This window comes from Moschus berezovskii, chromosome 19 (assembly GCF_049115385.1).
Source record: "Moschus berezovskii isolate FMDL1 chromosome 19, NW_MosBer_1.0, whole genome shotgun sequence".
Lineage (NCBI taxonomy): Eukaryota > Metazoa > Chordata > Mammalia > Artiodactyla > Moschidae > Moschus > Moschus berezovskii.
The window spans coordinates 3,743,170-3,770,199 of record NC_142478.1 but is presented as its reverse complement, the minus strand read 5'-3'; the positions used below and the strand labels follow the sequence as shown (position 1 = coordinate 3,770,199).

General features: G+C 37.6%; 1 protein-coding gene across 1 annotated transcript in view; it reads right to left on the bottom strand.

The window, feature by feature from the left end:
• Nucleotides 1-27,030, bottom strand: part of TLL1 (tolloid like 1) — a 337,312-nt gene that overhangs the window by 13,435 nt on the left and 296,847 nt on the right. Inside the window, exons 18-19 of the mRNA XM_055405024.2 lie at nt 25,161-25,288; nt 7,143-7,356 (exon numbers count right to left, since the gene is read on the bottom strand). Of these exons, the coding sequence (XP_055260999.1) occupies nt 7,143-7,356; nt 25,161-25,288 (342 nt within the window). The remainder of the gene's footprint in view (nt 1-7,142; nt 7,357-25,160; nt 25,289-27,030) is intronic.

Sequence of the window (27,030 nt, the reverse complement as noted above, 5' to 3'; positions counted from 1 at the left end):
TGACAATCATGAAAATACCTGTAAACAATAAATGCTGGAGAAGGTGTGGAGAAAAGGGAACCTTCTTGCACTGTTGGTGGGAATGCAAACTGATATATAACCACTATGGAGAATAGTGTAGAGATTCCTTTAAAGAACTAGGAATAAAACAATGATCCAACAATCCCACGAAACCATAATTGAAAAAGACACATGTACCCTACTGTCCATTGCAGCACTATTTACAATAGCTAGGACATAGAACAACCTAGATGTCCATGGACAGATGAATAGATAAAGAAGCTGTGTCACTATTAATACACAATGAAACGTTACTTAGCCATAATAAGGAACACATTTGACTCAGTTCTAATAATGCAGATGAACCTAGAGCTTACTACAGAGAGTGAAATCATAAAGATTGTATTCTAATGCATGTATATAGAATCTAGAAAGATAGTACTGATGAAACGCTGCAAGGCAGCAATGGAGATGCAGACATAGAAAACTGACTGGTGGACACAGTGGAGGAAGGGAAGGTTTGGGCGAATTGAGAGAAACATTGAAATATACACATTACTATACATAAAATTAGATAGCCAGCGGAAATTTGCTGTATGATGCAGAGACTTCTACACTGGTACACTGTGGCAACCTGGAGGGGTAGGATGGGGTGGGAAATGGGAGGGAGGTTCAAGAGGGAGGGGACTTAGTATACGTACCTCTGGTTGATTCATGTTGGTATATGGCAGAAACCAACACAACATTGTAATTATACTCCAATTAAAAATAAATTTAAATAAAAAATAAGTAAATAAATGTCCCTTTGTCTTCCAGTTTGTAGGACAAGTGTCTTGTACAATCTATTGATATAGGTCCCATGTGTGCTTATAACCACTCTCTCTGGAAAGCTGGAAATCTGATCAACCTTGGGAACTATCTCTTCAGTCCCACAGACTGGAAACTAAGCATCCTTCCTTTTCCACAATGGTGCTTCTCTTATCACTAACTCCAAGAATTATTGTCCTCTCCCTGTGACAGAACTCTACAGCCAAATGGCCTGGATACAAATCTGAATTCTACTAGTCATCAGCTGTGGGATTTTGTCCCCCACTTCATTTCTAAAGTAGGGATTATACACAGTACTCAAGTGATAGGATCTAGATGAAGAGCTATAGGCTAATACATGTGAAATTATTGAAAGATACCTGGCACGCAGGAAAAGCCACCTAAGAATACACTACCATCATTTTATTATTTTCCAGCAAGAACATCTAAATGCCATCATCTATACTTCTAGGGTTCCACTCGGGTACGAAAAGAAAAGCCAGAAAAATTGAAAAACAAAGCACTATCAATCTGTTTTCAGAAAGGAAGAATTATCTTTTGGAAGGCCAGTAAAATATTTTGTGACAATATTTCTGAATTCATTATATAAATGTATAAATCAACGTAATCCCACTCAGAAATACTTAATAAATTTGATTTATTCTCAAAGTTTGATATAATTGAGTGATTTGTTTTGTTTACAACTGTCAGTACTTGCATAACTTTTATTCCACAGCCCGGGAAGAGGTGAACTGTGGGAGAGGTGCTGGCTTCTGTATGCCTGCTTTAGAGAAACAAAGTAGCAAAACAAACCAGGACCCAGAAGAAACAGTTCTCTGAGGGACCTAGTTCAGAACCGAAGTCAAGAAGAAAATGAAGTATTTGAACAAAATGGGAAAAAGAGATTTAACAAAGCCTTTGTGAATCTGAAATGTGAGGCATCATTATTTGATTTTACTGAAAGTTTCTAGAAAATGACAATACTCAAATGACTTAAACTACAAAATTAAGACTGACTTAAATTGTTTCAGAAAGGGCGGGCTACACTTTAATTTGGAAAGACATTTGTTTATTTTCTGGTAAAGTTCCTATGAGGGCCTGTAATCTGACTAATAAATGCTTTCAGTAGGCATAGAACTATAATTTAATTTAGTTTTATCAACATAATTTCAAAGGTGCTGAATAATATATTATTTGATTTTTAAATGTCATTCACAATTACAATGATGCTTTATGCTGCAGAAAAATGTCCTGCCAGACATGCATTGTTTTAAAATATTTTCTTCCACACTTTCCTTCTTTTCCTGTACTATATATAGCCTTACCTTCTGAGAGAATACACAGGATATTTTTTTTAATGAAAAAGTTTTTTCTTCAATAGTTTATTTAAGTCTGGCATAATACCGTTTCTTTTACCTGATTAAAATAAATTTGGACTTAGAATTTGAACCCACCTTCAGAGGAAAATGGCACCTTTTTCAATAAAGTCCATTTCCCATGGATTTGGAATGTATTACTTGTAAAAAACAACAACAACAAACAAACCATAAAGCAACATTAATATTTCTATTCACCTAATTTCAAAATTCATAGTTTTATAAACTTTCCTTGTGGATATAATTAAAATTGTATATAGAAAGATAAATTTATTCAAGCAAATTAAAATGTATACTTCAGGGTCCATTAGTAATACTTACATGTATTCTAGAAAGCAGTAAATAATGAATAAATGCCTTAAACATTTAGCAAATTTGACAAATGTAGTATTGGACTTGACTGTCTTAACAGAAACCCACAGCAAATCTTAAATTTAACTTCTCAAACTATAGCTGTCAAAGGCAGGTATTGCTTGTATTTTCTCATTGTCATTATTCTTGTTGTTTAGTTGCTAAATTGTGTCCAACTCTTTGCACCCCATGAACTATAATCCACCAGGTTCCTCTGTCCATGGGATTCTCCAAGCAAGAATACTGGAGTGGGTTGCCATTTCCTTCTCCAGGGTATATTTCTGACCCAGGGATCAAACTCGCATCTCTTGCATTGGCAGGCAGATTCTTTATGCTGAGCCACCAGGGAAGACCCTATTTTCTCTTGAAGTGAAGTGAAAGTTGCTCAGTCGTGTCCAACTCTTTCAACCCTGGACTACACGGTTCATGGCGTTCTCCAGGCCAGAATACTGGAGTGGGCAGTCTTTCCCTTCTCCAGGAGATCTTCCCAACCCAGGGATCAAACCCAGGTCTCCTGCATTGCAGGCGGATTCTTTACCAGCTGAACCACAAGGGAAGCCCAAAAATACTGGAGTGGGTAGCCTATCCCTTCTCTGGTGGATCTTCCCAACCCAGGAATCGAACCGGGGTCTCTTCTTATTTTCTCATAAGTTCCCATAAAATTCCATCTTTTTTTTGCTATGAATTATTAATACTCTACAGAGTCTATTTAAAACAAGTACCAAATAAATATCTGATGAAAGACTGTGGAATAAACTTGTTAAACAGAAAACTTTCAAAAGAAATAAATAATAAACAGTACATAATATTTCAGCGTGTATGGCTCCCTGAGAGTACCACTAAAAAATAAATCTACCCCCAAAATTCAAAGATAGCTAGTTAAGTGAGAGCAAAAATTTACACATGAAGGAGAGACAGAAGCAGATAACGCCAAGGATTTTGACACGAGCACGAGTGAGTAGGCGTTGGGAGAGGACTCTAGTTCCAGCTGTTATTTTTTGTGCTACTTTGGTTGTCATTAAGTTTTAGCCTCAGAGGCCTCATTTCTGAGATGACAGGACTGAATCAAACAATATCCAAGGCATGTTTTACCTACAAAATAATAGTGAGGCTGCTCACATCGCTATTTGAATGGATATGGATTGAATAGGAAAGTAAAATGAAACTAGTCTGTTGGTTACTTTGGACAGAGGATTTGTATAAGGAAGTATTCAATCTCTACATATTGTTTCAAATAACAGTTATCCAGTTTTGTATTCATCTTCTTCCTAGTCTAAAATGCTTATGTTTAGAGAAAATATACCATAGTAGAAAGTACATGAGCTTTGGACACAGTCAGAATTAGGATGAAATCCCAGTTTTGATATAATTTTAGAAATTGTTGCAAATTAATCTCTCAGATTTTAAATTTCTTTATCTGAAGATAAAGATAATTCCTACATCATATAGCTCTTTTGAGAGCTCAATGTATGTAGCTGTTAAGTGTATGTATGTGCCTGAAATATTAAGTGCATGCTACACATACCGTTGGATTTCAATACATGATCTCTGTGATAATGTAATTAGAGCCTACCGATGGATTCTTAATGGTAATACATACACAGAAATAGCATCTATAGCAGAAGCCATGTAAATTAAGGAGTCATGGAGTTTTATAGCTGCAAGAAAACTTGAGATTTAAGGTAAAGGTAAAGATAAAAAGAGAAACTATAAAAGTAAGTTTTTATTAAACTAAGAGGAATTTATAGGTGAGTAAATTGAAGATATATCAGCTGTTTCAAGAGTTTTGAAGCATATTTTTACATTCCATTCTTAGAAACTGAGACAGCCAGGATTATTTTAAAAATTATGCCATTAACACTATGATGTCAGAAAAATATTGATCAAGTAATGAGATTTCAATTTTTCTTTTCCTTCAACATGTGATGAGTTATCAGGAAAGTATTTAAAGAGTCAATGTCAAAGGCATAAAAAGTTCATTAATACAGAATATTTTTAATCCATGAAAGATTTTTCTCAAACCAGAATATTTATATTTATCATGAGAAATAATGATATTGTATTATTTTGAGTCCAGTCATTACTAGCATGAATCAGATAAAATCCACTCTCTTGAAAATAGACTTCAATATAAACCTAATGCTCACAGCAGAATATACTAGAGTGGAAAACAAAATTGAACAATAGAATAAAAGTGAAAGGATAAAATAATAATCAAGAGAGCATGACAAACATTACTGTACTAAATTTTTTAATGGATTAATTTGTAGACTGTTTTACACCAAGAGGTAGAGCTAGTGGTAAAGAACCCGCTTGCCAAAGCAGTAGATGTCAGAGACTGGGGTTCAATCCCTGGGTCAGGAAGATCCCGTGGAGGAGGGCACGGCAACCCACTCTAGTATTCTTGCCTGGAGAATCCTGTGGCTACGGTGCAGAGGGTGGCAAAGCGCTGGACACGACAGAAGCGGCAGATCTCTCCTGGGGTCTCAGCAGTGAACGCACTGAGACTGGCACCAGGTGTCGCTATAAGCTGAGCGACTTCAGTGAGTGCATATTTTAACTGAAGGATTTTAAAGGACACTTACTGCACTTTTGGAGAAGGCAATGGCAAGCCACTCCAGTACTCTTGCCTGGAAAATCCCACGGATGGAGGAGCCTGGTAGGCTGCAGTCCGTGGGGTCGCTGAGGGTCGGACACGACTGAGCGACTTCACTTTCACTTTTCACTTTCACACGTTGGAGAAGGAAATGGCAACCCACTCCAGTGTTCTTGCCTGGAGAATCCCAGGGACGGGGGAGCCTGGTGGGCTTCCGTCTATGGGGTCACACAGAGTCGGACAAGACTGAAGTGACTTAGCAGCAGCAGCACTGCACTTTACGGAATATATTGTTAAATTCGCTCCAAATTAAAACTGTTATTTTATATTTTTGCCTAAAATTTTTCATATTTGTCTAAATTATATTTTATTTCTTAATAGCTGAAACTTGTAAGGGTCAAATTAGGGATTAGGATTAGGAAAAAGATCGTATTGCATACCAAATAAAAGGGGAAAAGTTAGGCTCTGTAAACAGAAAGTTGAATTCAAAATTTGAATCACAAAAATATATTACTGTGAAGGTTAGCTAATAGGTGAAGCAAAAACTTAGTCAGTCGTTAGGATTTTAGCAATAACAAATTTTTTGAATATTAGCTATAGATTTCTATCCGTTAAATATAACATATAAATTGAATTTCTAAAGTTAACATAGAATATACCATATAAATATTTAAGGTAGTTCTTCTTGATCATACCACATTGATAAAAATATTAATGTGAAAGTTAGCAAATCACATAGGATTTTATCAAGAACAAAAATTTTCAATTTCAAGCTACAGATTCTATTAAATACATAAATCAAATTGCCAAAATTAACATGGAATACACCTTCTAAATATTAAGAGATAGTTTTCTTGATCTTTGGGGCTTCCCTGATAGCTCAGTTCTTGATTATTAATCAGATCAAACTACTGTGTTTCTTTTAATTAGTGCAACAGCTACAAAGATCCAGTTCCAGTTTCAGTTCAGTAGCTCAGTTGTGTACGACTCTTTGCAAACTCATGGACTGCAGCACGCCAGGCTTCACTGTCCTTCACCAACTCCCGGAGCCTGCTCAAACTCATGTCCATGAGTTGGAGATGACATCCAACCTTCGCATTCTCTGTCGTCCCCTTCTCCTCCTGCCTTCAAGCTTTCCCAGCATCAGGGTCTTTTCCAATGAATCAGTTCTTCCCATAAGGTGGCCAAAGTATTGGAGTTTCAGCTTCAGCATCAGTCCTTCCAATGAATATTTAGGACTGATTTCCTTTGAGATTGACTGGTTTGATCTCCTTGGAGTCCAAGGGACTTTCAAGAGTCTTCTCCAGCACCACAGTTCAAAAACATCAATTCTTCAGTGCTCAGCTTTCTTTATAATCCAACTCTCACATCCATACATGACTACTGGAAAAACCATAGCTTAACTAGATGGACCTTTGTTGGTAAAGTAATGTCTCTGCTTTTTAATATGCTGTTTAGGTTGGTCATAGCTCTTCTTCCAAGGAGCAAGCATCTTTTAATTTCATGGCTGCAGTCACCATCTGCAGTGATTTTGGAGCCCAAGAAGATAAACTTGGTCACTGTTTCCATTGTTTCCCCATCTATTTGCCATGAAGTAATGGTACCAGATGTCATGATCTTAGTTTTTTTAAATACTGAGCTACAAAGATAGGACTTCCCTTTTGGCTCAGCAGTAAAGAAGCTGCCTGCCAAGGCAGGAGATGCGGATTTGATCCCTGGGTTGAGCATATCCCCTGGAGAAGAAAATGGCAACCCACTCCAGTATTCTTGCCTGGAAAATCCCATGGACGGGGGGGCTGCTGGGCTGAAGTCCATGGGGTCACAAAGAGTAGGGCACAACTTAGTGACTAAACAACTACAAAGATATCTAGGTAGGTTGCTACATGGTTCTCAAATATTTCATGCACTGTTTCAGTGGGATTTCTTTTGATCCTGTTAGAAATACCCTGCCTTCACTAGATGAGAAACTTGGTACTTACTCAGAAAAGAGAAGCATCACCTAATTTACTCACCTGTAGAATGTGTGGCTTGAAAACCTTTTCTTTGAACAGACGCATCAGAGACAAACCGAATAAACATGTTATTTCCAGTAGCCACAAGGGGCTCTGGTACCTTGTTCCCACACAGTCGTCCAAGAACTGGTGATTTTTCTGTTTCTCCATCAAAAACTTCCAAGTGATCATAAGCACATTCTTGATGCTGCTCAATCTCAAATTCAGTAAAGGCCTATTAAGAAAGAAAAAAGAAAATTTATAAAGCCACTTATCACTCAAAATGGGTTCTTTGCATCAGAAAGAGAAAGACAAATATTGTATATTAATGCATATACAAGGAATTTAAAAAGACAGTACTGACAATCCTACATGCAGGACAGCAAAGGAGACAGAGATGTAAAGAACAGACTTTTGAACTCAGTGGGAAATGGCAAAGGTGGGGTGATTTGGGAGAGTAGCATTGAAAACTGTATATTACCATATGTAACATAAATGACTAGTGTAAGTTCCATGCGTGAAGCAGGGCACCCAAAGCCGGTGCTCTGGGACAACCTAGAGGGATAGGGTGGGGAGGGAGGTGGGTGGGGTCCTCAGGATGGGGGAGACACATATATACCTGTGACCTATTCGTGTTGATGTATGGCAAAACCCATCACAGTATTGAAAAGTAATTATCCTCCAATTAAAATTTAACTAATTAATTGAAAAAATATGTTCAGGGTTTGCAAATGATTTAATCCATCTAGCACATTATTGAAAAGGGGTTAATACCCCTTTTCAATAGAATATAAATAGAATCAATAGAATACAAAGTCTAGGAAGACATAATGAGGAAAACAATATAATAATATCACGTGAAATTCTATTTGACTATTGCAACTAATTCTACTATTGCAATTAAGTCTACTCCAAAAATTAGACAGATTATAATAGCAAAATGATATTTCATTCTGAATTTATTCTTAATTCAGAAAATTTTAAACATTTATATTTAAAATGTGATGCCTTCTGGTGTTGATGATCATAAACTGTTGAACATCATCATACCATTGAGCATTTAAAATAAAAAAATCTCATAATTTTAAAAGTAAGTATTTTCACAAAAATTAAATATGGTAAACCTTAATAGAATACATAAAGGGGTTTTTCATCATATATTTCTTTATTTAGATCTTACAACCCATATTATTAGAAAATACTAATATATCTTCAGGTTAGATTATTTTTAATTAACTTTTCAGAGAGATGGTACAGTTATTTTATTATTTGGAGTGTTACAAATTTTAGCATGCTTTTTTATGTGTAGGTGTTAGCAAATTTTTAAAAGTTTATTAAATATTTAATATTAAATTCAACAAGAGACTTTAATTGAGATGGGCTAAAAATAATAACTGTCCAAACTATTAATAATTCTAGGAATTCTAGGTTATTTGTGACTGCCAATTAAAGCTTTTTCATTTCTTCATCATGTGTTCAAGAAATAAACCATTACTCCTACTTAAGTGTAAAGAGCAAACCTAAAAATATAAGTTGGAGGAAATATAAAATATGCTTGAAAATGTATTAACTTTGCTGCAATCCCTGCAACATAAAATTTTGCACATAAATGTTTTAAATGCATATTTTTAAATGCAATTTTGTGAAGGGATCATAATTCTCGATTGGAGACACAATTTTATATTTTTCAAAGAAAAAAGTGACTTAGACTTGGGTCTCCCTCAGTGATGGCCACATTTATCTATTCTGTTCCACACTTCCACTTGATCTCACATCTATCTTTAGAGGAGTAAGGTAAGAAATGAAGGAAGCAATTTATATCAATTAGGGAGTAGGAGAAAAGAGTAAAGAGACAAAAGGAAAGGAGGAAGGCTGATCTTTTATCTCTCATCTCACTGTGCCCTACTGAAAAATATAAATTAAAAAGTTACAACCAATAAGTGTTACCGAGTCTCTGTTCCAATTATTATGAGTAAAAGGAATAATCATTTAATTCATCCAATGACACTGGGTAGTGCAAAAAGGAATAAATACAGCACAAAGAATCTCACTGGAAACAGCGCAGAAAAATACAGTGAACAAGAATATGTTAGCAGTTTATTTAATTTGAAGCACAACATTCAAAGTGCATACCACTGAAGGATTTGTCACATATTAATCTCTGTAATCTAGTTGCAGAGGATGAAACAAAGTAGAAACACAGCGCTTGGAAAATACCAAACCCTGACTGGACTGTTGGCTGGATGTCTGGATAAGTCTGTACAATCATCTACCTAACTACCTAAACCATGTTTATGGTCAATCCCATGAATGGAAACACCAAGGACATGGCAAACCAAAACTTCTGGTTTTCTGCCTCTCATAAAAGGGTAGTCAGACAGTTTCTATTATCTTTGTGTACACATAAGAAGTCTCAATATCTGTTTGTAACTCTTAAGAAAACAATAAGAGAAAATCAGCTTAACTTCATCCAGAGGGTTTTTTTTTTTTTTAGCTAAATATGAAACCAAACTTCTAATTACTAAGAAAAAATATTTCAGAAATACCATCTGAAAACTGTTGCATGTCGAATAATTGTCTCTTTGGAATGGACTTTAGAAGCATTCATCTATAAATATAAAGAGCAGAGAAACCCACTATGTAGAAGAGAAAATTTTAAAAATGATGGGAGTAATGACATTCTATAAGTAAAAGTTAAAATAGGATCAGAATTTACAGACCACATGTGTTTAGTCTGTTGATTAGTCCATTGAAAATGAAGTGAATGTGATAACTAACGGGCTACTTCAGTCTTTAGTGAAATGCAGAATGTCTGGGGTAAACCTTAACGTTTGTTTTACAGAACAGAGCAATACCACAGAAAGTGGCATTGAGCTAGTGAGCTAGGGGCTACGCTGACACTTGGTCTGGAACCAACTAACTCCAGGTTTTTATCAGATTACGAAAAGAGACTGATTCTGTAAGAGTCAGATCAAGCAGTTTGTGCAGCCGATACATTCTCAGTAATGCAAACAACTCTCATTCATTAAAGTATTGATTAATTTCCCCTTGGAATTAATAGCAGTTAAGGTCAGTTGCAAAGATTGGGTGGTCCTTTTCCAGAAGCCAGCTTAACCCAAATGCTCTACCACACACAAGCAAAATGTGACTAATTCACAAGCTGAGATCTCATAAATCTGCCCTAGAATATGCTAGAGACATGTAGAGACATCTCCATATATAGTGACTTTGCCTTAACATGAAATATTTCTAGGCCATAGAATAGTATTATAAGAGGCCATGGAAAAATGGAATTTTTTTTTTTTTTACCATTAGTTTATATTATTATTTTTTTTTTACTTTACAATATTGTATTGGTTAAAAACTGACTTTAGAGTCCCCAAAGGTAAAGTAAGATACACAATTTATTGTTTTATTCTGTCACACATTCTGAGGCATGGATCTCTATGTCTAAATGATGTAGAATGTGAAAATGTCCAGTCACCAGAAATTAATGCCATGGAAGTGTGCCACCCAAAGACACAGATTCTCAAAAAAAAATTCCCCCAAAGTCCTTCAAATTTACAATGAAGATAGGATGGAAAAGTTGATGTGTGGAGCTATAAGGAATTCTGATTTCTGCTGAAACACTGCCCTCATTTAGGGGGAATTTTAAATACCTTTCTTAAGCATCTGCACTCAGACTTTACAAGACAATTTGGTATTCAGACATTTAAACCTTATTCACTTCATTATTATACTTCTATGATTTTAAGGTTAATGATCCGTGTTTTAGAGAGACCAAAATGAATGAATGACACTACATTCTAGTAAGAAATTCTAAATCACTTAAAGATTAAAGATCTAAATGTAAGACCAGAAACTATAAAACTCCCAGAGGAGAACATAGGCAAAACACTCTCTGAAATAAATCACAGCAGGATCCTCCATGACCCACCTCCCAGAATATTGAAAATAAAAGCAAAAATAAACAAGTGGGACCTAATTAAAATTAAAAGCTTCTGCACAGCAAAGGAAACAATAAACAAGGTGAAAAGACAGCCTTCAGAATGGGAAAAAATAATAGCAAATGAAACAACTGACAAAGAATTAATCTCCAAAATATATAAACAGCTCCTTCAGCTCAATTCCAGAAAAATAAATGACCCAATCAAAAAATGGGCCAAAGAACTAAACAGACATTTCTCTGAAGAAGACATACAGATGGCTAACAAACACATGTAAAAATGCTCAACATCCCTCAGAATCAGAGAAATGCAAATCAAAACCACAATGAGATACCATTTCACACCAGTCAGAATGGCTGCTATCTACATGCAATAAATGTTGGAGAGGGTGTGGAGAAAAGGGAACCTTCTTACACTGTTGGTGGGAATGCAAACTAGTATAGCCACTATGGAGAACAGTGTGGAGATTCCTTAAAAAACTGGAAATAGAACTGCCATCAGTTAAGTTCAGTTCAGTTCAGTCACTCAATCGTGTCCGACTCTCCGCGACCCCATGAATCACAGCATGCTAGAACTGCCATATGATCCAGCAATTGCACTCCTGGGCATACACATAGAGGAAACCAGAATTGAAAGAGACACAAGTACTCCAATGTTCATTGCAGCACTGTTTATAATAGCCAGGACATGGAAGCAACCTAGATGTCCATCTGCAGACGAATGGATAAGAAAGCTTTGGTACGTATACACAATGGAATATTACTCAGACGTTAAAAAGAATGCATTTGAATCCGTTCTAATGAGGTGGATGAAACTGGAGCCTATTATACAGAGTGAAGTAAGCCAGAAAAAAAAACACCAATACAGTATACTAACTCATATATATAGAGTTTAGAAAGATGGCAATGATAACCCTGTATAAGAGACAACAAAAGAGACACAGGTGTATAGAACTGTCTTTGGGACTCTGTGGGAGAGGGCGAGGGTGGGATGATTTGGGAGAATGGCATTGAAACATGTATATTATCATATGTGAAACAAATCACCAGTCCAGGTTTGACGCTTGATAGAGGATGCTTGGGGCTGGTGCACAGGGATGACCCAGAGGGAAGATAAGGGGAGGAGAGAGGTGGGAGGGGGGTTCAGGAAGGGGGACTCATGTACATCCGGGGCGGATTCATGTCAATGTATGGCAAAACCAACTAATATAACATTATAAAATAATTAGCCTCCAATTAAAAAAAATAAATAAAAAAAATAGAATCATTCAAAAGAAACAAAATTAACCTTTTATTTTAAGCTCTGGAAAGAATAACTGTGCTTTTTTGGAACATCCAAGCAAGCCTAATCTACCTTCCTAGCTTCCAGCCAGGCTTCCATATACAGCCCTTTCACATGCACGTTACTTTGCCAACAAATGTCTGTATAATCAAAACTCTGCTTTTTTCCAATAGTCCTGTATGGATGTGGAGAGAAAGCTAAGCACGGGAGAACTGGTGCTTTTGAACTGTGGTGTTGGAGAAGACTCTTGAAAGTCCCTTGGACTGCAAGGATATTAAACTAGTCAATGCTAAAGGGAATCAATCTTGAATATTCACTGGAAGGACTGGTGCTGAAGCTCCCATACTTTGGCCACCTGATGCAAAGAGCCAGCTCATTAGAAAAGACCTTGATGCTGGGAAAGACTGAAGGCAGGGGGAGAGGGGACAACAGAGAATGAGATGGCTGTATGGCATCACCAACTCAATGGGCGTGAGTTTGGGTAAACGGGAGGTGGTGGTGGACAGGGAGCCTGGCTGGCTGCGGTTCATGGGGTCACAAAGGATTGGAATAAATGAGCGACTGAGCAACAACAAAGAGACACTTTTGTCTGAAAAACCTCTTGGATGGAGGAGCCTGGCAGCACCATCCGTGGGGTGGCAAGAGCCGGACACAACTGAGAGACTAAACCACCATCAGAGGTACTTTTACTGAAAATACAAGCACTAGCTAAAGGATAAGGCCATTCAAAGTCTCTACATACATTCAGAGAGGACAAGATAATAAAATAATAGTGCTTAATGTGGAAATAAAATTTGGCCAGGGTGACTACAAACTTAGAGAAGTCAAGAGACTGATACAATGTGAATAGGTGTGAGATGAAATTCAGACATCCTTGGTTCTGTCCATCCTTTGAACTTTCCTGCTTTTGATGAGAACTATCATTTGGTTTTCCTCAAGATATTGGAAGGATTAGAGGCCACTGGAAAACAATGGCACAATTGAATTCAAAGTCCAGTCTTGAGACAACAGTGATCAAATACGCTGATAACAGATTTATGGAGAATTATATATCACTGTCAGTGTTTTTGTTTTCCAAATATCCCACATATGAAGTGTAAACTACAACTATATAACTTAGCAAAGCTAGGATACAGTACATAAAATTAAAATGGTATAAATATACTATCCTATTGCTATGTGATCCTATGCCTAGATCTTTTTTCAGTTGTTTAAACTTTTTTTTTTAATGTAGAGTAATTTGGAATATGAAAAAAGTACCAAAAATGTAATGATCAGTAGAGACTTTCAGAACAAAGACATGGAAAAGCCAGGACACTATCCCTTTATTCATTCAGAACTTTAACACTTTTCTAATAGGAAGACTTTTTCCAAGTATCTTTCAGCCAAGGTTTCTTTTACTTTAAAACTATTATGATGCAGTAAACATTTAATGATTAACACAGACACACAAATACAAACTCCAAAAACAAGGTGAATATATTCATTTCCTCCAGCAAATTTGCTCCAGGAAATTACGCACACTTAGTGGCTCGACACAATACACTTTTATTGTCCTAGAACTGTAGAAGTCAGTGCTCTAAAGTGGGTGAGGAAGCGGTATGCTGCTTCTAGGGGTCCTTGGTGTGAGTTTGTTTCCTTCGATTTTCTTCAGCATCTAAAGGCTTCCCTCATTTCTTGGCTCATGTTTGCTTCCTCCATCTTCAGATTCAACAGTATAACACTTGGCTCCCTCTTGTAAGGACCCTTAAAATTACTTCAAGCCCATCTAGATATTCCAGGATAATCTTTTCATCTGAAGACCCTCGATTTAACCACAGTGCCTTTTAGCATATAAGATAATGTATGCAAAGGTTCTGAGAATTAAGAGATGGTCATCTTTGGAGGATGGGGAGCATCATTCTGTCTACCATAGAAAGTAAAGCCAAATTCTTTCACCCTCTGTGATTTTCGAGGGAAATGAGGACAAACACTTATAATCACACAATTTCAAACTTTTTTATATGTGAATTTCTTAGCTCAGGTCAGCAAACTAAGTCCCACAGAAGAACTCTGACTTGAAGCCTGATTTTTTATAATTAAACTTTTACTGGGACACAACTATGTCCATTAATATGTTGCCTGGCTCCACCCATCAGCACACAGGGTGCTTAAAGACTTCCTGAGCCCATAGCCACCTCTGGACACAGCCCTGCCCAGAAGAGGGCCAGGGCCCAGCTCTACCTATCAGAGAGCAGAGAACAGATGCCAGAAAGTCACAATCCTATAACCTGTGGGCCTAATCTGTCACAGTAGGCCAAACCATGCCCTGGGACCAGCTGGACTCCAGCCCACTAGCAGGACAGCACAAACTCCGGGACATCCCAACAGCCTGTACCCACCTGTTTCAGGAACTGCCCCCACTCCTCCTACCAGTGACCTGATATCAACTCTGGGATTCCTGGACCCTGGAACCAGAGTCCAGGACCTGACTCTGCCTGGAAGCAGTCCTGCACTAACACCAGGACCAGGTTTCACCCACCAATGGGTAGGCTAGAGCCCTGAAGTCTTATGGACTCTAACTCTTTCCATCAGTGAGCCAGCACTAGCCTTGGCCCCACCCTGGATTCTGCAGCTGGTCACCTGATGACCAGGCCCCTGTGTGGAACAGCCAGCAGGCTCCATACAAGGCAGGCCCAAACAATCAACCAGAACCAGGGTCAACCAAGCCTAACAGGCCACCCACATATTCAGCCTGCCACAACTAAAAGACTCACACAGTCCTAATAGGGAGATCCCCTAGGGCATATAGCTTGGGTGTGCACTGCTGGGACACATGGGACACCTGCAGATGGTCACTCCTCCAAGATCAGGAAACATAACCAAACCATTATATACATTATATAAAACCAACAACTTAGAAAAAATGAAGCAACAGACAGACATGTTCCAGATGAAGGAACAAGATAAAAATGCCAGAAAAACTAAATGAAGTGGAGCTAGGCAATCTACCTGAGAAAAGGTTCAAGGTAGAGATTGTAAAGATGATCAAAGAATTTGGGAGGAGAATGATGCACAAAAGAAGTTAGAAGTTTTTAATAAGTTCAGTTCAGTCGCTCAGTCGTGTCCAACTTTTTGTGACCCCATGAATCACAGCACACCAGGCCTCCCTGTCCATCACCAACTCCCGGAGTTCGCTCAAACTCATGTCCATTGAGTTGGTGATGCCATTCAGCCATCTCATTCTCTGTTGTCCACTTTTCCTCTTGCCCTCAATCCCTCCCAGCATCAGAGTCTTTTCTAGTGAGTCAACACTTCTCATGAGATGGCCAAAGTATTGGAGCTTCAGCTTTAGCATCAGTCCTTCCAATGAACACCCAGGACTGATCTCCTTTAGAATGGACTGGTTGGATCTCCTTGCAGTCCAAGGGACTCTCAAGAGTCTTCTCCAACACCACAGTTCAAAAGCATCAATTCTTTGGTGATCAGCTTTCTTCACAGTCCAACTTTCACATCCATACATGACCACGGGAAAAACCATAGCCTTGAGTAGACGGACCTATGTTTTGCAAAGTAATGTCTCTGCCTTTTTTCTAACTTACTTTAAGTTAGAAAATATAAATGACAATCAGATAGAAATGAAAAATATAGCTGAAATGAAAATGCACTAGAAGGAATCAAGTGTAGACTAAATGATAGAGAAGCAGAATAGAAAGCTGGATGAAAGAGTAGTAGAAATCACTGATGATGAACAGAGAAAAGAAAAGAGAATGAAAAGCAATGAGGACAGTTGAAGAAACTTCTGGGACAACATAAAATGCACTAATATTAGTATTACCATCTCAGAAGGAGAAGAGAAAGAGAAAGGGGCTGATAATATATTTGAAGATATAATAGTTGAAAACTTTCCTAACATGGAAACGGAAATAGTCCAGAGAGTCCAGGAAGTATGAAAAGTCACATATAAGATTAACCCAAAGAAGAATGCACCAAAACACACTGTAATTAAAATGACAAAAAGAAAAACAGAAAAGCAGCAGGGTAAGGCAACAAATAACATACAAGGCCATGAAATTAAAAGATATTTGCTCCTTGGAAGGAAAGCTATGACAAACTTAAACAGCATATTAAAAAAACAGAGACATCACTTTGCTGACAAAGGTCTGTATAGTCAAACTATGGTTTTTCCAGTAGTCATGTATGGATGCGAGAGTTGGACCATAAAGAAGGCTGAGTGCTGAAAAATTGATACTTTCAATTTGTGCTGCTGGAGAAGACTCTTGAGAGTTCCTTGGACTGCACGGAGATCCAGTGAGTCCATCCTAAAGGAAATCAATCCTGAATATTAATTGGAAGGACTGATGCTGAAGTTGAAGCTCCATACTTTGGCCACCTGATGCAAAGAGCTGACTCGTTGGAAAAGACCCTGATGCTGGGAAAGACTGAAGACAGAAGGATAAGAGGGCAGCAGAGGATGAAATGGTTAGATAGCATCACCAACTCAACAGACATGAATTTGAGTAAACTCTGGGAGACAGTGAAGGACAGAAGAGCCTGGCTTGCTATATTCCATGGGGCTGCAAAGAGTTGAACATGACTTAGCAACTAAATGACAACAAACATAGAAGAGAACTCTCCTAAGACTATCAGCTGATTTTTCAGCATAAACTCTGCAGGCCAGAAGGGAGTAGCATGATTTATTTAAAGTGATGAAAGAGAAGAAAAATCTATAGCCAAGAATACACTACCCAGAAAAGTTCTTTTTCAAACTTAATAGATAAATTGAAAGTTTTACAGAAAAGCAAAATTAAAAGAATTCAGCACCACCCTACCAGTCTTACAACAAATGTTAAAGGAAATAGTCTAGGTGAAAAAGACAAGGTCATAACTAGAAACAAGAAAATTACAAAATGAAAAAGTTTGTCAGAAACACAATAATAGTGACACCTCACTTACATCAATGGACCGATGACCCAGACGAAAAGTCAATCTGGAAACACTGGCCTTAAATGGCCCATTAAATCAGTTCCATCTGAGAGCACTCATAAAGGCACATGGAACATTCTCCAGGAGAGGTCACGTGTGAGGCTATAAAACAGGTCTTAGTAAATTTAGGAAAATTGAAATCACTTCAAGCATGCTTTTGGACCCCAATACTTTGAGACTAGAAATCAACTAAAAAGAAAAAAACTACAAAAAAAAACACAAACACATGGAGACTAAACAATATGTTACTAAACAATCCGTGGATCACTAAGTACTGAATTTCAAACTGATAATGCTACACTCATGCTTGACTATGGTTGAATTTTTAATAAAAATTTTTAAAATTAAATTATTGTCATATTATTATATCACACATCATTGTTTATTGGCACTTAATAAAGTACTGTGCCAAATACTTTGTATACAAGTTCATGTCTATATACACAAAATCTGAGTAGGCAGCAGCTTCAATTTTCAGGTGAAGAAATTAAAGTTTTAAAATGGTAAGTCTTCCAAGATAGCACAACTAGTAAGTAGAAGTGCTAGGATCTAGACACAAGTCTTTGGCAACCAAAATATATGTTTCTAATCCCTCCATAGTTCCCCGATGTATACATTTGCTTAATAATTTATTTAATCATTGTAACTTTGTTAGGATATTATTCTAGTAAATGTTCCTAATCATAATAGGAAGCATTATTTTCTATTTAAATTATTACATAAATGTACACAGCAATTATGGAACTCTTTCTTCTCTGATGTAGGATGTTATAAGGAAGAATAAGATTTTTTGTGGAGACAGAATGCCTGTACTTGAAGGTAATTAGGCTCCTACCATCTTTATAAACTTGCCAAGCTATCTAAACTGCCTGGGACTGCTTCCTTATTGATGTGTCATTTATGACATCAACTTCAGCTAAAATACAAGATATCACTATGAAACCATTGGGAACTATACATACAGTCTTAGACCAGATACATTTTTAGGAGGTACAAATGTGCCCAGTCAAGTTATATTTTACTATCTGGAGAACACTTTCAAGAAATGGAAAGACTAAGAATATTCATATTTTTATTTGTAGAATTTCATATGAGAGAGTGACTATTTCAGAATTTTTTAAAAATGACACTCCCAGGCTCTTTAGATCCCAGTTCTCTAGCTTAGTGCATTTATATGAAGATGATATTCCAGGGTCTTATAAATCAAAGAGAAAGTATGTGCAAGAATACAAGAAATCCTCAAGAACTGATATACTCAATCATACACACAATTCTACTTAATTTTCACATTCTGCTTTACAACAGAAAAATCATTCAGTTCTGTTCAGTTCAGTTGCTCAGTCGTGTCTGAATCTTTGTGACCCCATGAACCGCAGTATGCCAGGCCTCCCCATCTGTCACCAACTCCCGGAATTTACCCAAACTCATGTCCATTGAGTCGGTGATGCCATACAACCATCTCATCCTCTGTCATCCCCTTATCCTCCTGCCCTCAGTCTTTCCCAGCATTAGGGTCTTTTCAAATGAGTCAGCTCTTCATATCAGGTGGCCAAAGTATTGGAGTTTCAGCTTCAGCATCAGTCCTTCCAATGAACACCCAGGACTGATCTCCTTTAGGATGGACTGGTTGGATCTCCTTGCAGTCCAAGGGGACTCCCAAGAATCTTCTCCAACACCACAGTTCAAAAGCATCAATTCTTCAGTGCTCAGCTTTGTTTATAGTCCAACTCTCACATCCAAACATGACCATTGGAAAAACCATAGCCTTGAGTAGACGGACCTTTGCTGACAAAGTAATGTCTCTGCTTTTTAATATGCTGTCTAGGTTGGTCATAGCTTTCCTTCTAGGGAGTAAGCGTCTTTTAACTTCATGGCTGCAGTCACCATCTGCCATGATTTTGGAGTCCAGAAAAATAAAGTCCGAGGTCAGGGGCAGCGGCTGAGAGGAGCTACCCCAAGTCCGAGGTCAGGGGCAGCGGCCAAGAGGAGCTACCCAAGTCCAAGAAAAATCATTATTTAAAGACAAAAATTAATGAATATGTTCATGGGATTTCCCAGGCAAGAACACTGGAGTGGGTTGCCATTTCCTTCTCCAAGAAAGAAGAATAAGCCTCTCAAAATTGTTTTTAAAATGTGTCATGGAATTGTTTTCAGGGAAAACTTCCTTTCTTTGCTTTTATATAATAAAATACTTATAAATGTTTTCTTATTTTCCATGCGGCCTAATATAAGAGGAATAACTATGAGTTGTAAAGAAACTCCATGCCACCCACGGGGCCACCACAGTTTCTGTTTGCTTTCCTTTTTGCCTGGTCTATAAAGAGACTAACTTGGAACTGAGTATCTATCAGCAGCTCTTGAAAGAACAGGATTAAGAGATTTTAGAATTTTCCAAGTTTCCTTGGAATGTATTTTCTAACTTTAGTTTCGGTTCAAGTTCTTTCATTAAAATTAAGGATCCTGAAGAAATCAAGCTGTGATTCATGGGGTCGCAAAGAGTCGGACATGACTGAGTGACTGAACTGAACTGAACTTAACTGAAAGAAATCAAGCAAAATGCATTTATTTTAAACTCTGTATTTTCTTGATCAAATCTCCCATATAATAAATGTCAAAGCATATAGGTAGGTGGCTGGTTGGTTTGAATATTACAACCAGGGTTAGTCAAATGTACATTGGCTGATATCTGCAACAGATAGTGATTTCAGTTTTAAGTAGATAAGATTCATTAACAATTATAAGCAAGGAGACAATAATAGTAAACATAAGGGACAGTAATGCCAAAATGGCAAGAGTTAGAAGGTACAGCTGGAGAAGGCAGTGGCAACCCACTCCAGTATGCTCTCCTGGAAAAATCCCATGGGCGGAGGATCCTGGTAGGCTGCAGTCCATGGGGACACGACTGAGCGACTTCCCTTTCACTTTTCCTTTCATGCATTGGAGAAGGAAATGGCAACCTACCCCAGTATTCTTGCCTGGAGAATCCCAGGGATGGAGGGCCTGGTGGGCTGCCATCTATGGGATTGCATGGAGTCGGACACAACTGAAGTGACTTAGCAGAAGCAGCAGCAGCAGCAGAAGGTACAGCATGAAAATAACACTTGTTGGTAGCAAATCTGTTACACACTTTCTGCTGATTCTGATTGTTGGAGTGATATTGTGAGTCAGATTTTATACAAACATGATTAATGATATAAGAGAGTAGAATCAATATTATACTCTGATTCAGAAACCTCAGAATGGCAAAAATGTGTTTTAGCAAATCTTTCAGGTAATCCTGATGCATGTTAATCTTGACAAAATCTGGCTTAGACTGAAACTGCTGCTGCTGCTGCTTCTACCAAATCACAAAGTCAAATACTTGAAAAAAGATCAGTAGTTGCATTAAAGCTCTTATTTTCCTTCTAAAAATTATCTTCGTAGGATACTAGCAGGTGTAATCATTGTTGACCAGACTGTTTCCTGATCTTCACATGGAATATTTGCCTGTAATATGTGAAGAAGGAGACCATCCTAGAGTTGAAAGGGATGCTCAATAAACTGACAGGTATATAATTGTGAACAAATAAAATTATTGACATATTTTCAAGTTGAGGTATATTAGAAGTTCCATTTCTTCTTGGATACATCATAGAATGCTTGGACTAGTGTTACTCTACCCTACCTGTGCAAAGAGCCAACTTATTAGAAAAGATCCTGATTTGGGGAAAGACTGAAGAGGAGAAGGGGATGACAGAGCATGAGATGGTTGGATGGCATCACTAACTCAATGGACATGAGTTTCAGCAAGCTCCGAGAGACAGTGAAGGACAGGGTAGCCTGGTGTGCTGCAGTCCATGGGGTTGCAAACAGTCAGACATGGCTGAGCGACTGAAAAACAACAACAAACCTTACCGAAAAAACCTATGTAAACAAAATCACAACTCTGCTGAACATATCAAAGACCCAAAGTCACTAGTCAAACACGTAATATCAATCCACTCACTCTCAGGCCCTGTCAAGGAAAGATGAGACACATGCACCTGCTCACCAGTGACAGAAGACAGTTAGGGTGCCATATAACTAAGTTAGATGCATTTAGCTACAATTGTGATGTACTGTAAAGGTCAGGTGTGGAGTCAGATACAGCATCCTAAGATCTGCAGACACAGGAGTTTTTACACATGTGTATGCTCTTCCCCATGGACTTCAAACTCCTGCTCATGAGAAAGATGTGGGAAGAGCAGGAGATAGACAAGTACCTTCCTTGCTATTGCAGGCTTAGATGGGAAAGTGGTCACCTCTGGGAGAAAAGCATGAAGTCCTGTTGCAACCCTTCTGTGGAAAATGAAATAAGCTTTGGGGTAGGAGTAGAAAACCTGTCACTATCAGGGCAAACATGTAGACTCCCTGTAGAAAGGTGAAAAACAAATGAACAAATAAAACTGGGGAAGTCTTGGACCCAGGAGCCTACTCCAATAATACCAGAGACCTTCTAACACATGGGAGAGGTAAAAAACAAGCAAACAAAAAGACTCTCCCATGGAAGATCAGCCAGAGATATGAGATGTAGTTTGGCTGCCAGGAAGAGAAGAGGCAAGATCACTGGGAAAGGATATTTCTAACCCCTAAAAACAGATCCTGTCTGAGGTGGAGAACCCCTTTCTCTCACCTCCAGACTACCAAGTACCAAAAAGCATGTTACTGCAGTCTTTCACTGGTTGACTGAAAAAGTCTGAAGAGGTATACAGTTGTGGTAGACATGAATGAGGAAGCTAAAGATAAAGATGAAATACTGAGAAAATGCATGTGAAATTTCGGCCTCCAAGCTAAAACAAAGGAATTAAAAGCCAATGGTCCACTGAAGGTAATCATAGGATAAAGACAACCCAAGCTCAGCTGATTACTGACTATATTCACTCAGCAATATACCTTCCCATATACACATATTCACTAACAGCCTAACACAGTCTGAGCTGTGTCCATTTCCAGATATAAAGTCTCTGCTGTTCAATATATAATGCATACTTAGTTGCTCAGTCATGTCTGAGTCTTTGTGACCCCATGGACTGTAGCCTGCCGGCTCCTCTGTCCATGGGATTTTCCAGACAAGAATACCTGAGTGGGTTGCTATTTTCCTCCTCCAGGGGATCTTTCCAACCCAGGAATGGAAACCACGTATCCTGTGTCTCCTGCATTGCAGGTGGATTCTTACATGCTAAGCCATTGGAGAAGCCCCCTAAACACATATTATCTGATGATCAATCAAAAATTACATGACACACAAAAACGCAAGGAAAAATACACAGTGTAAAGAGAGAAAATAATCATCAGAACAGACTCAAACACGACCGTTACGTTTACTCTATCAAATGAGAAATCTCAGCAGAGAGGGTACTATAAATTGAATTGTGCCTCCTTGCCAAGTCCGTACATTGAAGCCCTAATCCCAGTGAGGCCATAAGGGTGAGGCCTAATCCCACAGGGCTAATGTTCTTATAAGAAGATGAACAGACACCAGCACCCACTTTCTATCTCGGTCTCTCTTTTTCTCTCTCCATACACACACACACACACACACACACACACACACACACACAGGAAATGCTATGTGAGGGCACAGTGATAAAGCAACCATCTGCAAGTGAAGAATAGAGGCCCCAGCAGACACCAATCCCCACAGCACCTTGATCTCGAAGGCCTAGCCTCCATATCTGTAAGAACATACATTTTTGTTGTTTTAGACATTCAGTCTGTGATATTTTGTTATGACAACCTAAGCAGAACAACACACATTGCAATTCTACTAATGAATCAAATGGAAATGCTAGAAATTAAAAAAAAGAGATAGAGTTCACCTTTGACAAGCTCATCAGTAGACTGAAGACAGTTGAACAGACAACCACTGAAATTTAAGATTGGTCTCTAGAAATTACCCAAACTCAAAAAGGGTGGCAAAATATAACCGAATTCGAGTTAAGGGATAATATGAAACAATCTCACATGTATGTAAATGAATCCCAGAAGAAGAGAGATAATAAAGCAGAGCAAGAGTTTTCAAAAATTCATGACAGATATCACAATAGAGATGCAAGAAATTTAGAGACTTCTCAGAAGGACAAATTACTACGCAGACAGACAACAGTCTTAGATACATTATATTCAAACTGCTGATAAAAAAATGTTGAAGGTAGCCATTAGAGAAAAAAAAAACATAGAAATAAAATTAAGATTTACCACAGACATTAAAAACCATCAAGAATGGTAAATAAAAGAGTCAGGAATTTAACATGCAGGTGGTGCTAGTGGTGAAGAATGGGTCGGGAAGATCCCCTGGAGGAAGAAATGGCAACTCACTGCAATATTCTTGCTTGAGAAATCCCATGAACATAGGAGCCTGGTGGTCTGTGGTCCATGGGGTCACATAGAGTCAGGTACAACTGAGTGACTGAACATACATATTTAACATGCCATCTTAGAATTTTATACCCAAAGAAAATATCTTCAAAAAATGAAAATTTATAGACATACTCTATACAAAATACAAAAAGAAATTCTTCAGGGAAAATAAATACAATACGAATCAAAACTTGGATCTACATACACACACACACACAAATCTTCAGGAAAATCCATTTTCCCAACTCCTTTAGCTACTGCACTGATCAATGCAGCTTCTGTATCTCAGTCCATAAGCATCAGAGAGTGTTCCTCTCAACCAGGTCCTTGAACAGGACTGGAAAGCAATCAAGTTCCTACACGGCTGTTATTTTAGCACCTATGATCATTCCAAAGAGTGGTTGAAATTAATTGATGTCTTTGTCTAGGAAGTCATTTATTGTTGTTTTACAAGTACGGTGATTGGAAAGAACTCCATAGTAGGAATATGAATGTCTCGATGACAGTCTCTGATATTATTATTATTCTTATGCTGCAGGTGAATAAGATACGTTTATTGGAAAAAAAAATCTCACTGAAAGAAAGGGTTCAAACAAAACTTTAAGATAAACTTTATGGCTGGATTGGCCCACTAAGCTACTATGGACTTGTAGCCTCATTCCCATATTATGATTCTTGAGACTGTCCTGAGCCTTGCTAGTTGGCATTCTTTCTTGCTTTTGACAATAGCATAGTGCAGAAAATTGTCAAAATTTCTATATTCTGTGATTCTGTTTATTTAAATTATACTCTTCAAGTATTCTGTAGCCTATTATGAAATATAAGATGTACTATCAGATGACCAGGAGAGAATGCAAGGCTCAAAGAATACAAGAGAGAGGATGAACATTATATTCATTTTTGAATTTTGAAGAAGTCTAATGATATCAGGACTCATCTAAACAGGACAGCTGCTGCTGCTGCTGCATGCAAAAATAATACTCCAGAAATCACAAGACAAAATTAGTTTTACTATTAAAAAACACATATGCTTTGTATACAAGACATATAGAATTGATACAATAGAATTTACTATGCTAAGTTGAGATGAATACTTATAGTTTACTTCCTGAATTTCTGACTTTTTTTTTGTTTACATTTCCATTTGGAAACATTGTTTTCAATAACATATTAGGAAGTAAAACTTACTGTTTTGCAGTAACTTTGGCAATGACTTTTAAAGCTTCCCATCCAGGATAAGGAGACTATATGAGAACTACATGGTTACCATTACTATCACTTTGATTAGGAAATCAGGAATTTAATCAATGTTAGTAGGAAAACATAAGAAAGTCTTTTCCATCTGGATATTAATTCAATTCAATTCAATAAACATTCATTTTGTTATTTTATTTCCACGCACAAGCTGTGCATGTGCAAGACATTAGCAAGCAGCTTAGCAGAAACAAAGAATAATGTGCTCACTTACTAATTTGATTCGATGACCAGGAGTGGCACTGATTTCCCATGTGCATTCTTTTCTGCTTGGGTACTTGTCTGGCCAGTTGGGACTAGTGATGAAGCCACTTGGACTGTGAATCTTCTGTTCGCACTCAGCTGTGCCAATAATAATAGTATCAATTAGTGTGTAAATCCAGCCCAGGACTGGCGTCAAGGAAGCAGCTTACTTGCCCACTATCCTGCTGAAAAAGTTTCCTGAATAACCAATCATCACTCTGCCACTTACCATGTTCAGTTGCTTTGGCAAATACTTGGCCGAGCACAACTGTAATCAGACAATGACTACTTTTGAGTTCACATGAAACTAAGTACTTATAATGAATTAGATAAATACCTATGAGAAAATGAATTATTTTTAACTGCTGGATTTGTAAGCTCAAATTTTAACATAGTAGTGTTATTGATAATCAAAGGTATCAACTCTTGGTATGTGCAAAACATTTAGTGCAATGTCACAACAAAACAAATGGACTGTCATTCTGAATTATTTTTCCTATTAACATAAATATCATTTATAGTTAACTAGTTGAAGTGACTTAGCAGCAGCAGCAGCAGCAGTATCACTAAGCCACTTTATTAAACATATCTTTATATTTTTTCTCTCCCTTTGTTAAAGTATGCACTTGAATATCTAAATCATAATTTTAGCTGCTAACGTAAATTCTTTGTAATTTTATCAAAGTAAAATGAAGCACAGAGGGGAAAACAGCTACTAGCTTCAGAACTAATTTAGAAAACATCTCATTCAATTAATATGAAATTTCTTTTAGATTTTACACAGTTTAAATAACTTCATCATGGGGGAGGACATCCAATATTGCTACTGAGTGCATGCACTGTTGCTTCAGCTTTGTACGACTCTTTGTGACCCTATGGATTATAGCCTGCCAAGGCTCCTCTGTCCATGGGATTCTTCAGGCAAGAATGCTAGAGTAGGTTGCCATTTCCTTTTCCAGGGCATCTTCCTGACTCAGAGATTGAAACAGAATCTCCTGCAGCTCTGGCATTGGCAGGCAGATTCTTTCCTGCTGAGCCACTGGGGAAGACACAATATTTCTAATATCAAACTTCAAAAACATGTAATACTGTGTCCTCAAACTGTGTTCTAACTATATAATTCATGAAGTGTCACACTGTATATCCTGTGTAGACTGGAAATTATTTGTTGTGTATTATGTCACCCATTCTAAAGTATAATTAATTCTCTGAAAATTTCTAAGAAATCTCAGGCGAAACACTTTCCTCTATGAATAAAATGCTTGTTAAATAGTAGTCTGCACAATAAGGGTAAAACGATTGACACGACTGTGCTGTTGATGTCTGCCTTCCTTCTAAACCCTTGCTTTAAATGTGCCAGCTTTCCACAGGGAATTGGATTTGTAACCAAGAAATGAAAAAAAAAAAAAAAAAGAGTGGTTTAGCTTGTTTTAAACAACATAGGTTCATACAGCAAGACTTAAAGTCTGGGTGCTGTCTTGATAAGGGTTTTCTAAGTTCCATTATCTCTGTCCTTGCCTTGCTCATATGAAAAGTGGAATCTTCCAGATCTGGCTAATAGCCTATAAGACAAAGCCAAGAGGCTTGCTGCTGAAGTGTATAAGGTACACTTTCCTAGAAAGTCCTTTCTTGAAAATATTTATCATAAAGAGAGACTCTTGATATCTAAATGTATTTGCTACCTGTGAGTCACTACATGCATACTCTGTAAAAACTTCTTTTTTTTCTAAATTATCTTCCATATCTCAAAATAACTGGGTCTATTCCCCAGCCTATTGATTTACTAGAATTCTTTATCAAGTTTCACACATCAGAATCTCATTGGTTTATACATAAAAGTA